Raw genomic sequence first — 13662 nt, 5'->3', positions numbered from 1 at the left:
TGGTACTGGTAGAAAAACAGACACATAGACCAATGGAACAGGACAGGGAACCCAAAAATAAAGCCACACACCTACAACTATCTGATCTTTGAACGGGTGGCCTACGCCTCCACACCTGTGGGCGTTTCTCCTTAGGCGGAACAAGAGACTTGAGAAAAGAATGAGACACAGAGACAAAGTATAGAGAAAGAAACAGTGGGCCCAGGGGACCGGCGCTCAGCTTACAGAGGACCCACGGCCGGCACCGGGTCTCTGAGTTCCCTTAGTATTTGATAATTATCTTTACCATCTTAAAGATAAGGGAGTGGCAGGACAATAGGATCATTTTAGGGAGAAAATTAGCAGTAAGACATATGGATAAAGATCTCTGTGACACGAATAAGTTCAAAGGAGGGAGAGGTTGCAGTGAGCCGAGATCATGCCATTATACTCCAGCCTTGGCAACAGAGTAAGACTCTGTCTCAAAAACAAAAACAAACAAACAAAAAACAGATCCTTTACAAACCTGACCCATAGATCTTACTGTGATTTAAATGTGTCCCCCAAAGTTCATGTGTTAAAAACTTAATCCCCGATGTAAATATTGAGAGATGGGACCTTCAAAAGTGGTTAGGTCACAAGGGTGCTACCCTCATGAATGGATTAATGCTATTATCTAGGTTCCTGATAAATGGGTAAGTTCAGCCCCCTCCTCACTCTCTCCCTTTCTGCTGGTGTCCTCCCCCCCAGAACTGTAAAAAATAAATCTCCAATCTTTATAAATTACTCACAATTTATAGAAGCACAACATAAATTATAGAAGCACAAAATAAACTAAAGCAGATCTCAAAATATTTTATGAACATATGCTTGAAACAAAATGTACACTTAAAATTTAAGAATTCAAATTACAAGAATAAAAATTCGACATTACAGAAGTTTTTCTTTTTTTTTTTTTTTTGAGATGGTGTCTCACTCTGTCACCCAGGCTGGAGTGGAGTGGTGTGATCTCAGCTCACTGCAACCTCCATCTCCCGGGTTCAGGGAATTTTCTGCCTCAGCCTCCCAAGTAGCTGGGATTACAGGTGCTCGCTACCACACCCAGCTAATTTTTGTATTTTTAGTCTAGTTTCACCATCTTGGCCAGGCTGATCTTGAACTCCTGACCTTGTGATCCACCCACCTCAGCCTCCCAAAGTGCTGGAATTACAGGCGTGAGCCACCACACCCAGCCTACATTATAGAACTTTAAGCATTAGGTTATACACCATTCATAAACAATCGTTAGGATAAGCAATTACAGTTAAACTAAATATGCTCCTGGAAGTTGAAAGAAGCAGGCTCTTTCTGTAGAAATGTGAAAAAAACAGAAACCTATTTCTATAACCAAATCTTAAGACTTTCCATAAAATATAACCTATTTTAATAGTGTACAAAAGCATACCTTTAAGGTTCCATCAGCTGAGCAACTAGCCAAAAGCTTATCATCTGGTGAAAATCTGCAGTGATTGACTGAATTTGTATGACCAAACATGGTATTTCGACATTCTTTTTGATTCAAATCCCAGAGCTATTTGTGAAAGAAAAAATATAAATAAACAACTATTATTGAATGGGGAAACATCAGAAATCATGTGAAGTTCTTCCTTTTCTCTCATTTAAGCTTTTTGGTTACAGAATGATGTTTAACCCACAGCAACACAAACACATCAAACACAAAAGTATCAAACACAAAAATGAACTTGTGATTAACAAGCAATGGGGCAGCCTTTAGATCAACATGTAAATCTACTAAGGGACTCAAGGGCTCACCGAGGTTTTTAGGCTGAGTACTAAATAACTAACTAAACAACTACTACTAATTTTAATGGAGTGGTTTAGAATCATTATTATTTTACACAGTTACAAAAAGCCACAGTAAGTAATATATAATATAAATTACCTCCATATTTTTTAATGTTAGGTTATCCAACCCTAAAAATGGTGGAGTAAGTCAAGTACCACCTCCAGGAAGCAATTAACCAAATCCAAAATGTGGCACATTCCATGGGACAAATGACTAAACTGCTCTAATAAATCAATGTTACAAGAAAGGAGGCAGAGGAAAAAAGAAACTTTAATAGAATAAAAGAGACTTAAGAGGCAAAGCAAATGCTACATGAAGTTTGTTTGGATTCTGATTCCAATAAACAAGACAGAAATGCATGTTTTGAGAATATGGAATAAGTGAACATGAACCAGGTATATTACAAAACTGTATTTTATTATGTTAGGTGTGATAATAGTATGGTATGATAATAAACATAATATTTATATTAAAGATCTCTGAGATACATGCTTAAGTATTTTGGGTGAAATGACATATTTAGGATTTGCTGTAAAATTCTCTATTCAGGCTGGACATGGTGGCTCACCCCTGTAATCCCAGCACTTTGGGAGGCTGAGGTGGGCGGATCACCTGAGGTCAGGAGTTCAAGACCAGCCTGACCAACACAGCAAAACCCCATCTCTACTAAAAATACAAAAAATTAGCTGGGAGTGGTGGCCCACACCTGTAATCCCAGCTACTCGGGAGGCTGAGGCATAAGAATTGCTTGAACCCAGGAGGCAGAGGTTGCAATTAGCTGAGATCGCTCCACTGCACTCCAGCCTGGGTGATAGAGAGAGACTCTATTCAAAAAAGTGGAGGAGTTTATAAGCTGTGTGTGGTGGCTCACACCTGTAATCCCAGCACTTTGGGAAGCTGAGGCAGGTGGATCACAAGATCAGGAGATCGAGACCATCCTGGCCAACATGATGAAACCCCATCTCTATTAAAATACAAAAAATTAGCTGGGCATGGTGGCACGGCCCCTGTAGTCCCAGCTACTCAGGAGGCTGAGGCAGGGGAATCACTTGAACCCAGGAGGCAGAGATTGCAGTAAGCCGAGATCGTGCCACTGCACTCCAGTCTAGCAACAGAGCAAGATGCTGTCCAAAAGAGAAGGGGGGGGGGGTAATTTATAAAATAAGATTGACAAAATATTAATCACTGTTGAAACTAAATGATGGATACCACAGGGGTTTATATTATGTCTCCTCCCTTTGGGTAGGTTTGGAAATTATAAAAAATGCAAATAAAAGGAATTATAGTCATATCTGGTGATTTATGCTAGTAAGATTAAACCCAGAAGAAGAAATCAATTATTCCCAGATGTTAATTTTGGCAAAAATTATTTGGAAATGATTAGTAAGTGAGATACATCCTGTTCCTCATGTCCATTTCTATCCTTGGCTCCTTTATCCCAGTCCTAGATAAATTCAGTTCTTCAGATAAGGCAAGTTACATGAAGGCAGCTTCAGAATTACATATTTTCACTGGCTTTTCTCTGCTCAAGAATCACAAGAAATGCATCCTAATAGTCCTTATGGTAATACAGGTAGTATGGCACATCTTAAAGTAAACCTTGTCCTTAATTAAAACGGTTTACTAACCAATAACCCCCTCCCACATGGCAGAGGTTTTTTTCCTATATTGAAAAGGAAATATGGACTTCCTCAACCTACAAAATGCCAAAAGCAACATCAAAAATTAGTCATAAATAGTATAAGTCTTAGTTTTTTTAGCAGTACATTTATTCAAATAGGGCCAAGTTTTTTTGAGTAAAAGTGAACTATAACTGTGATATAATTTTATGTTACTACATTACTCTGTAATTTTGGTCCAATCCAATGTTTTCAAATTGTGCTCTGCAGGGTCCTTGGGATTCTATAAACATAAATATGCCTAAAGAGGCTGGGCGCGGTGGCTCACGCCTGTAATCCCAGCACTTTGGGAGGCCGAGGCGGGCGGATCACAAGTTCAGGAGATCAAGACCACGGTGAAACCCCGTCTCTACTAAAAATACAAAAAATTAGCTGGGTGTGGTGGCGGGCGCCTGTAGTCCCGGCTACTCAGGAGGCTGAGGCAGGAGAATGGCGTGAACCCAGGAGGCAGAGCTTGCAGTGAGCCGAGATCGCGCCACTGCACTCCAGCCTGGGCAACAGAGCGAGACTCCATCTCAAAAAAAAAAATGCCTAAAGAGCACTATGTGGTGGGGAGGGTTAGAGATGAAAGGGAACGAGAGAGAATGAGAAAGGAAGGGGAGGGAGGAGGAAGGAGGAGGAGAAGAAAGAAGAAGAGAGGGAGGAGGAGAGAAAAGAAAGGTAAAGAGGGTGACAGGGAGGGAAAGGGATAAAGGGAGAGAGACAGAGGAGAGGGAAAAAGGGAGGAAGAGAGAGTCAAGGAGAAATGCAGGTCCCATTCAGCCAGAGCAACAAGCTTTATACACACTGAGCTTCTGTGTAATTTTTTCTTCTGAAAAATAAATAAATAAATAAAAATTTAGCTTCCTGAACAGGAGGATGGAGAGGGCAATTTTCAGTAACTGTTTCAGGACTTTCTAAAGATAATTTTTCTAATAGTTTATTTAAATGTCAAAACATAGAGTCTATGAAGTTTTCCAGACTGAAATGTCTTTTACTACCTCTCTCAAAAATATCACGTTCAATTGCAAAGACGGTATGACATCAAGGAAGAAAGGTTTGAAAACAATTCAAAAAAAGTTAGCGGAACTTTCTGGGATCCCGGAAAAGGTAATCTAGCTATCTTTATCCACTTAAGAGGAAAAAAAGGTACAATCAAACATTATCAAGCATATGTAGAATGAATTTCTATTTTTGGTTTTCATTTGTGTTATCTTTCCTACCAGCACCTTTTCCCTCCTCTCTGCGATAACAGAACCTCTCTTTTGAATTAAGCTCCACTTATGATTCAAGTAGAGCTGACCTCACTCATTTGTCCCACTTCCATATAACTAAACTTGTGACCCTTGGACAATCCAAGGGTTTCATCCTACTGTCCACTGGGGTTACCCTAGCGACAAGCATGTAAGCCAAACTGAGTCAAATAAAGTCTCTCTAAAATTAGATCTATGGGTTCTAGGAAAGAGCACATTTCTCTTACTCTGTGATTGTGAGCTATAAGGTAGCCACATTTTTTGTCACATAAAAAGCATGCCTGAACCAACACAAGGGAAGGCAAGAGTCTGGAGATGGAAAGGGAGGTAGAGCCTGAGAACACAGTTTAAGCATTTGGAGTCAGCTATGCCTGAAGCCATGCTATGCTCCCTCTAGACTTTTCAGTTACATGAGCCAATAAAAATATTTTTAAACTATTTTTTTTTTTGCTTCAGCTAATATATTATTGTAGTTTCTACCACTGTGACCAGAAAGTCCTAATAGTAAGATACATAAGAAGATCAAAGGAGATACTCTGATGTACCTATCAAATTTATCTACATAATTCTCAATATCCACACTTACTTTGAGGAAGCAGTCACTTGACGCAGTGGCTAAGAGAAGATGATGACTACTGTTGGTGAAATGGCAGCAATTGACTTGCTCTGAGTGCTCATCATAAGTGTGTACTAGTTCCCCGGTCACAGAATTCCAAATCTAAAGAGAAAAGAGAAAAAATTTACAAATACCCATTATTTTCAAAGGGAGAACAGAGGGGCAAAGCAATGTCCATTGCTTTGCAAATGCTATCTTATCCTGTCATAGCAGATTTTCCTAGTTGGACAAGATGCTAATGAAACCTCTCCCCTTTCTAAAATATGGCAATATTTTGCCTCAATGTTTAAAAAAATTATTTGCAAATATACATATATGTACCTATAGCATAACTGGAGTGTCACAAACACATGACATTTCTTAAGGGCAAGATTTCACATGTTTATATGAATGACAGCAGGCAGAGAAGTGCTTTAAAGAGGTTGGCATAACAGACTTGTGATCAGAAGGGTTGAGCCCAAGAGCTGGCTCTACCACTTATGACTTGTGTGTCACAAATCCCTAACTTACCTGCATCTCAGGTCCCTCTTCTGTAAAATGGGGGTATTTATACCTCTCCTACACAATTTAATATATCAAATGAGATAATGAACATGACAAGTGTTCCATGGACTTCAAGGTACCATATAAATAAGTAAAGGCAGACTGCTTAGCAAAAAAAAATAAAGGTTTTATAGTCTGAGAGAAATCCAGCTTTCAACCCTGTTACTGCTCCCAGTTAATGTAAGCTTGCTTGCGCAAGAGACTTCATCTCTGAATCTGTGTCCTCTTCTGTAAATGGGATCAACACTTACCTTGCAAGCTGTAGCAGGAAATTGATAATGTAATATAATAAGGTGTGTAGTATAAAGACTCTTATAGTATTCAATTTTCAGTAAAAACTAATCATCATTCTAGCTACTATGTAAGACAACTAAGCAGTCTATGCCATAGAACAACAAACAAAAGAAATAAATTACCTAATGAACTTTCACTGGGATTTTGACTTTTTAGAGGTACTAATGTCCTTTTTGCATTTCCTTTGTATCTTATCAAAGCACTGATTAGAATCCCCAGAGGTCCAGAGACTTTATCTTCAAGTTCTTTAATAGGTATTTCTGCCTCTGGCTTAGAAAATAGAAACTCATTATTATTTCCTTTTACTCCATGTAGCTCTGACTTTGGAACTGCCCTCAGTGGCCACCTCCAAGTCTGACTCAGAGTCAGAGTAGAGGCTACAGAGTGAATTAACTGTTGGTTATAAAGCCACGAGTCCAATCTATCAAGAGGTAGATTTTTCCAAGGTCTCAAATTTAGTCTGGACATTCCACAGCCCTCTTCAAGTAGGTGAAAACTTCAGGAAAACACCCAAGGCGAATTTCTTGCCCACTCCACCTAGCCAGATCCAATACTCCAGATTCAACTCCTTTGAGAAAGTGTTAAAGTAAGGTCTCTCTTCCATATATCAGTGATAACACCCACAAGCCTTCAGTTTCTCTTGAATTCTATATTAGTATAAATGCTCCAGCTAAAAGCCAAATTTGGGAACAAGAGAATACTTAACGAAGATAAAAATTACTCTCTGGTGGGGCACGGTGGCTCATGCCTGTAATCTCAGCACTTTGGGAGTCAAAGGCAGGCGGATCACTTGAGGCCAGAAGTTCAATACCAGCCTGGCCAACATGGCAAAACTCTGTCTCTACCAAAACTACAAAAATTAGCCAGGCATGGTGGTGCACACCTGTGATCTCAGCTACTCAAGAGGCTGAGGCATAAGAATCAATTGAATCCTGGAGGCAGTGATTGCAGTGAGCTGAGATTGCACCGCTGCACTCCAGTCTGGGTGTCAGAGCAAGACTCTGCCTCAAAATAAATAAATAAAAATTACCCTGTTTACTTTTCTCTATTTATTTTTTAGACCAGTAACATATTCTTAGTTTGTTCATCCATCTGGTTTTCCACTGAATTTATAAGCCAGTTCATAAAGGTACACAGAAAAAATTGGGGCTGCATTTTAAAATTGTATCTTACAACAGGAATCCCTAAGTTTATGCAGCAACACTCCTAATCACAATGCACTCAAAGATTTCAACTGATATTTAACCCATGGACTTGTCTATTAATGGCAGACAAACTCATTAATTTGTCATTGATTTTCCCCACTGCCTGTTTAATCCTGAAGCTGATCAACCTAGGCATTTTTGCTGGTGTTTAAAAATAAATAATTTTCAGGTCAGGCACAGTGGCTCATAATTATAATCCTAACACTTTGGAAGGCTGTGGCAGGAGGATCACCTGAGCCCAGGAATTGGAGTTTACGGTGAGCTATGATCATACTACTACCCTCCAGCCTGGGCAACAGAGCAAAATCCTGTCTCTTTAAAAAAGGTAAAGAATTTTCAGATACTGTTAACTTACAACGGATCAAGTTAGTAGATCAGCAGGTGATAGTGCTTTAACTCTACTAACTCTGGTCTCATGATTATAGAAAGATAAAATGAATTCTGTTGTGATTACAACTCAAGAGGAAAAGATTTTCCTACCTTCACTTTTTTATCCACTGAGCAGGTTGCTATAAATCTGTCATCCGTAGAGAATGCACAACAAAGCACTTCATCCTCATGAGCCTTGATTTCTAAAAGTTTCTCTCCTGTTTCAGCTTTGAACATCTGCACAAGTAACAATAAAATATTTTTATAATAAACTGCTTAACCATAGGTCATCATTCAATAAAAATCTTTAAGTGAGTTTAATCATTGTCATTTTGCAAAACAGAAAGAAACCTTGGCAAAGCTACTCCCAAAATCAGAATTTCTGCCAGAATGTGTATGCGTTAATGTAAATAGAGAACTATTCACTATTAAATGTTTCTAAATATCAATGAAAATGTTACAGGATCTTTGCGGTGTTGTTTTTCTGGCCAGAAACTTCTGTGGCTGGTGGCGCCTTTGCCTGAGTTTTGCTTGGGCCCACTGGTCTTGTTTCACCCACTTGGCCTGACAGGCTGCGTTCAGATCATGCTACCAGCCTGGGTCCCAAGCCTGCCAAGGGCGAATCAGGTGTGGAAAGGCAAGGCATGTGTGAGCAAGCGTGGGGTCCAGCCATTGCGCACAGACGTGCTGACTGCTGCAGTGGGGCAGGCAGCTCCAGGTGCCAGCATGGGCGCTGGCTCTCTGTGAGGCTGTGGCTGGACCAGGCACACCACAAGCAGCTTACACGGCTGGCACCAGGGAACACGGTGGTACCCAGAAGCTTGGAGATGCCAGGAACCGCAGGACCCCAAAGAGGGAGTCACAGCCCTAGCTTGGGGAGTTCCCAAGTCTGGGCTTCCCAAAGGGCCTCAGCTCTTCTTTCCTTCTCTCCACTCGCAATGTGGCAAGCAAGGGGCATGTCTCAGCCATGTTTGTATTACAGCTCTTTTAGCCTCACCATCTGGGGGGTCCCAAGTTCTTGTCCTACAACCAGGAAGAATGTGGTACGCTGACAGGTGGAGGGTGAGCAAGACAAACAGGAGCTTTATTGAACAAAAGAATAGCTCAATAAACCAGCGGGGGGCAGCTCCTTTCCACAGTTCAGGAGTGGGTAGGCAAGTCCTGCTGACAACTGTTCAGCTATCAGCAGAGAGCGTAACTCCTCTCAGCAGCTGGTCCTCCTGTCATCTGCACAGCTCTCAGCAAAGAGGGGGCGCTAGAGTGGGTTGCTCCTCTCTGCAGCTGGTCGTCCCAGTGTCTGCTCAGCTCTGGCTAAGCCCGGGGCTTTTATGGGCTTCGGAGGGGAGAAAGTACGTGCCAGCTGGTCCATGGGCAGACATGGGCAAGCCTGGAAAAGGTACTACAAGTTCCCACTCCAGTCCATTCAGTTCACACCAGCAGCCCAGCCCCCAGCCTTCAGGCCCTTTGCGGCCTGAAGGTGAGGCCTCATTGGGGACCCACCCCCTTCTGCCCAGGAACCTGTCTGCCTCCTGCTGCCATTCATGGCACCCAGGCTGTAGGTGCCAAGGGGAGCCCGCAGGCCAGCATCAAACTGCCCTCAGCACCCCCTCAGCTTCCCTCCTATGCTCACCGGCGCCCAAAATCCGGAGGGGGCTGAGGCAGCAGGGGGCTGGCATGTCAGCACTGCCCCAAGCATGTGCACATCTGGCAGGGCTGCAACAGCACCCAGGCTCAGCCCCAGCTTTGCTCTGAGATCAGAGTGGGTGCCAACAACAGGGAGAAGTCAGGCAGCGGGAGCAGGTACTTCCAAGCCTGCAAGGACAGGGGGTCCTTCCAGGGCCCCCAAGAGTACAGGGATACCTCAGTCTGCAGCCACAGCTTGGGCAGCTACAGCTGCACCAGGGGGAAGGGCTCCTGCCTGCTCTGTTGAGCCAGAGGCCCGAGCCTGCAGCTGTGGTTTGGGCGGCTGCAGCTACACCCAGGAGGGCAGGGCTCTGGCCTGCTCTGTGAAGGAGGTTTCCAGATCCACAGCTGTGGCTTGGGCGGCTACAGCAGCACCCAGGAGCTCCTGCCCTGGCTTGGGCGGCTACAGCAGCACTCAGGAGCTCCTGCCCCAATTCAGAAGGGGTGGGGCTCCTGGAGCATGCAGCCCCAGCTGCGCCTCCCTGCTGCAGCCAACATTATGGCAGCAGCCACTTCAGGCTGCCCCCTGCTGCCATCAAAAAGAAGTGTCAGAGCATAGCTTCAGTTCTTGAGACTACTTTGGCAACTTCTTAACAATCAAATAAAACATTTCATTTAATATGTATTCTCTCTGGTACTCAAAAACCAAAATTAATAAAATTACTAATAAAGTACACATATAGACATAAGATATGGAGTCATAATCTTGCAAAGACTAAAAGTATCCTAAATACAAGTTTTAACTAATTTCATCATGTTCTCTGCAAAATCAAAAGGCAGAACACAAACATTAAGAAAAGTACTCATTCATATTTTCTGAAAACAAAGGTAATCTTAAAGGAAATTCTTTAAAACAGCTTAGGAAATAGTCTAGTCCAGTTCCTATTTACAAGAAAAAAACCGATGCCTAAGACTTTGATAAAATAAGTATTTTCTTAATCACTGTTTTTTAATCACAGCCCTACTTCCTGTGCTATGAAGCCCTATGTCTTCTAACAATTATTTCCTCACTACCCTGAGCTGACAAATGGATGGCTGGGAACTGACTGGCAGGATAAAGGGCACTTCCTTACCATCTGTAAGTTTAGAATTAGGAAAACATGTAACTGTATCCTTTAAATCTCTAGAGAAACCTTTAATAAAATGTTCAAGGAGTTGGATTTGTCTGTTATTTCTAAGTTGCAATTTTCTTGAATTTTAGGATTTAAACATATTCCGATATGCACAAAACTGTATACGTGCCTCTTTGCCTGTTTCTCAAGAGATGTGTTTTACCTGTAAGGTTTTATCAGCTCCACAAGAAGCTATTCTCTGACCATCCTCAGAAAAGCAGGCATGGTAAACAGCATCTGTGTGGGGGCGGACAACTAAGCGGGAAAGATTCGTGATGTTTTTTTTGTTTCTAAATACAGGGAAAAAATGAACAGAAATTCAATAAATGAGAGTAAAAGTAACTATTTTCTTTCAGTAATAAAATAAACTGTCTTTTAACAAGGTTATGTTCCCCAAAATACAAAATACTTAAAATCAAATTACTAACATGCAAATGACAGCATAGATCACCAAAAGAAAAGAAATAACAAAAGTAGCATTTGTAAGAGAAATGTTACCCTTTATTAAGCAACCTGTCATGTGTTACAAATGTCACTGAGTTGGAAGAAATCTAATTAATCAAATTAATCAAATCTAGTTAATCAACAAGTCACTTTCTATTTTCCTTTGATACATTAATAATGATACATGTGCTGATAAACCATTATGTAAGGATACCTTCAAAAATTCACCATCTCTTTTTTAAAATAAAAATCATAGCAAAATGCTCATTTCCTAACTGAAGGAAATGCCCAGCATTATTATAATGATGTACTTTAAAGCTGCTCTTCTCAGCCAGGTGTGGTGGCTCATGCCTGTAATCCTAGCACTTTGGGAGGTCAAGGCAGGTGGATCACCTGAAATCAGGAATTCAAGACCAGCCTGGCCAACATGGCAAAATGCCATCTCTACTAAAGATAAAAATTGGCAGGGTGTGGTGCCATGTGCCTGTAATTCCAGCTACTTAGGAGGCTGAGGCAGGAGAATCACTTGAACCTGGGAGATGGAGGTTGCAGCGAGCCGAGATCACGCCACTGCACTCTAGCCTGGGCGACAGAGCAAGACTCCATCTCAAAAAAAAAAAAAAAAACTGCTCCTCTCAAACTACAACTATTCAGACATACCAAAAAGATAAAGCAACGTCATATTCTTTGTATCTTAATCTAATGAATACCAACTATTCCACTAGTATAGATATCACATTACTGCTCATAGTATCTAAAGTATAAAGGGGCCAGACGTGGTGGTTCACACCTGTAATCCCAGGACTTTGGGAGGATGAGGCGGGAAGATCACTTGAGGCCAGGAGTTCGAGATGAGCTTGGCCAACTCTACTCATCAGAGATGGTGAAACCCCATCTCTACTAAAAATACAAAAATTAGCAGGCATGGCAGCACACGCCTGTAATCCTAGCAACTCAGGAGGCGGAGGCATAAGAATCACTTGAACCCAGGAGGTGGAGGTTGCAGTGGGCCGAGATCATACCAATGCACTCCAACCTGGGTGACTGAGTGAGACTCTGTCTCTAAATAAATAAATAAATAAATAATAAAGTGTAAAGGAATGTAATGTGTACTTAAAACAGAAAAAACTATTACTGCAGTGTCAGAACTTCATATACATTACATCCCTGTCACTTTAAGTAAATATGTCAAATAGTGTTGTGCTTATTTTAAAAGTCAAGGGTGGGCAGTCAGACAAATCTAACCTCATTTATATTACTTATTAGATGTGTAAATGAGCAAATTACTTAACCTAACAAGTTTTTATTTCTTCATATGTCAAATGGAAGTAATGGTATCTATTCTAAACAGCACCCCACACATAAAGGTGCCACTATTATCATTCTTCAAAAAACCACACACAAGACAGATCAAAGTGATAAAAGTGAACACAAAGGTAAATGATATTTAGATCCTGCCTAAAAAGCATTACACTTTAGTAGAAGTGATAAAAAAACAAAAACAGGGCCGGGCGCGGTGGCTCACGCCTGTAATCCCAGCACTTTGGGAGGCCAAGGTGGGCGGATCACAAGGTCAGGAGATCGAGACCACGGTGAAACCCCGTTTCTACTAAAAATACAAAAAATTAGCCAGGCGCGGTGGCGGGCGCCTGTTGTCCCAGCTACTCAGGAGGCTGAGGCAGGAGAATGGCGTGAACCCGGGAGGCGGAGCTTGCAGTGAGCCGAGATTGCGCCACTGCACTCCAGCCTGGGCGACAGAGCGAGACTCTGTCTCAAAAGAAAAAAAAAAAAAAAAAAAAACAATTGTTCCTCCATATTGATGAGGGACTTGTTCTAGGACCCACTACAGATACCAAAATCCATGGATGCTCAAGTCTCTTACATAAAATGGTATAGGATTTGCATATATCCCACCACATCCTCCTCTATAGCCTAAATCATCTATAGATTACTCAAAATACCTAGTACTATGTAAATGCTATGTAAACAGTTGTTATACCATCATGTTTAGGAAATAATAACAAGAAAAGTGTCTGTATATGTTCAATACAAACATAACCATCTACTTTTTTTTTCTAGTATTTTCAATCCACGGTTAGTTGAATTCACGGATGTAGAACCCACGGATACGGAGGGTTGACTGTATAATATAAGAACTAGAGTGATGACAACTAGAAGAATAGATAAGTTCTAGCAAAGTTAAGAGGATTCGATTTTAAAATGTTTTTTACGTCTGCTTGATCTATCTACTCAATTCCTCAAAGCTCAGAAAGTGACCTTCATAATAATGGATATATAGTAGATGGCTCAAAAGTACTAGATAAATAACAAATGAATGACTGAACAAATAATTTCACTGAAAACAGAAACTCAATTAAATTTAAGCTTATACCAACCTAAACCTTTCTATAGTAAACACCAAAAAAGTTTCTAGTACTCAAATAAAGCATCCTTTGAATATGGCCTGGTCAAACACAATTTTAAAATAAGTTATAAATAGCTAGCCATTTTATGAGAGAACATCACAAGGAGAAATGCAGTTGACGCGATGGCAGAAAATAGGAAGAAAAAGTAAAAACTCAACAATTCACAAGAGAACAAGAACTAAACCTATGCCCTTTGATCAGAGCAAGTATTAAGATTAGATTTCAGCCACTAAC

General features: G+C 41.1%; 1 protein-coding gene across 2 annotated transcripts in view; it reads right to left on the bottom strand.

Moving 5' to 3' along the window:
- APAF1 (apoptotic peptidase activating factor 1) overlaps nucleotides 1-13662 on the bottom strand; it is an 89311-nt gene that overhangs the window by 46291 nt on the left and 29358 nt on the right. Inside the window, exons 13-16 of one of the 2 annotated variants that reach the window (XM_005571970.5) lie at nucleotides 10722-10848; nucleotides 7875-8000; nucleotides 5323-5454; nucleotides 1424-1549 (exon numbers count right to left, since the gene is read on the bottom strand). In XM_005571970.5, coding sequence (XP_005572027.3) covers nucleotides 1424-1549; nucleotides 5323-5454; nucleotides 7875-8000; nucleotides 10722-10848 — 511 coding nt within the window. The remainder of the gene's footprint in view (nucleotides 1-1423; nucleotides 1550-5322; nucleotides 5455-7874; nucleotides 8001-10721; nucleotides 10849-13662) is intronic. The other variant, XR_012420523.1, reaches the window with a different exon arrangement.

This window comes from Macaca fascicularis, chromosome 11 (assembly GCF_037993035.2).
Source record: "Macaca fascicularis isolate 582-1 chromosome 11, T2T-MFA8v1.1".
NCBI classification, from domain to species: Eukaryota; Metazoa; Chordata; class Mammalia; order Primates; family Cercopithecidae; genus Macaca; species Macaca fascicularis.
This window is presented reverse-complemented; position numbering and strand designations above follow the sequence as displayed.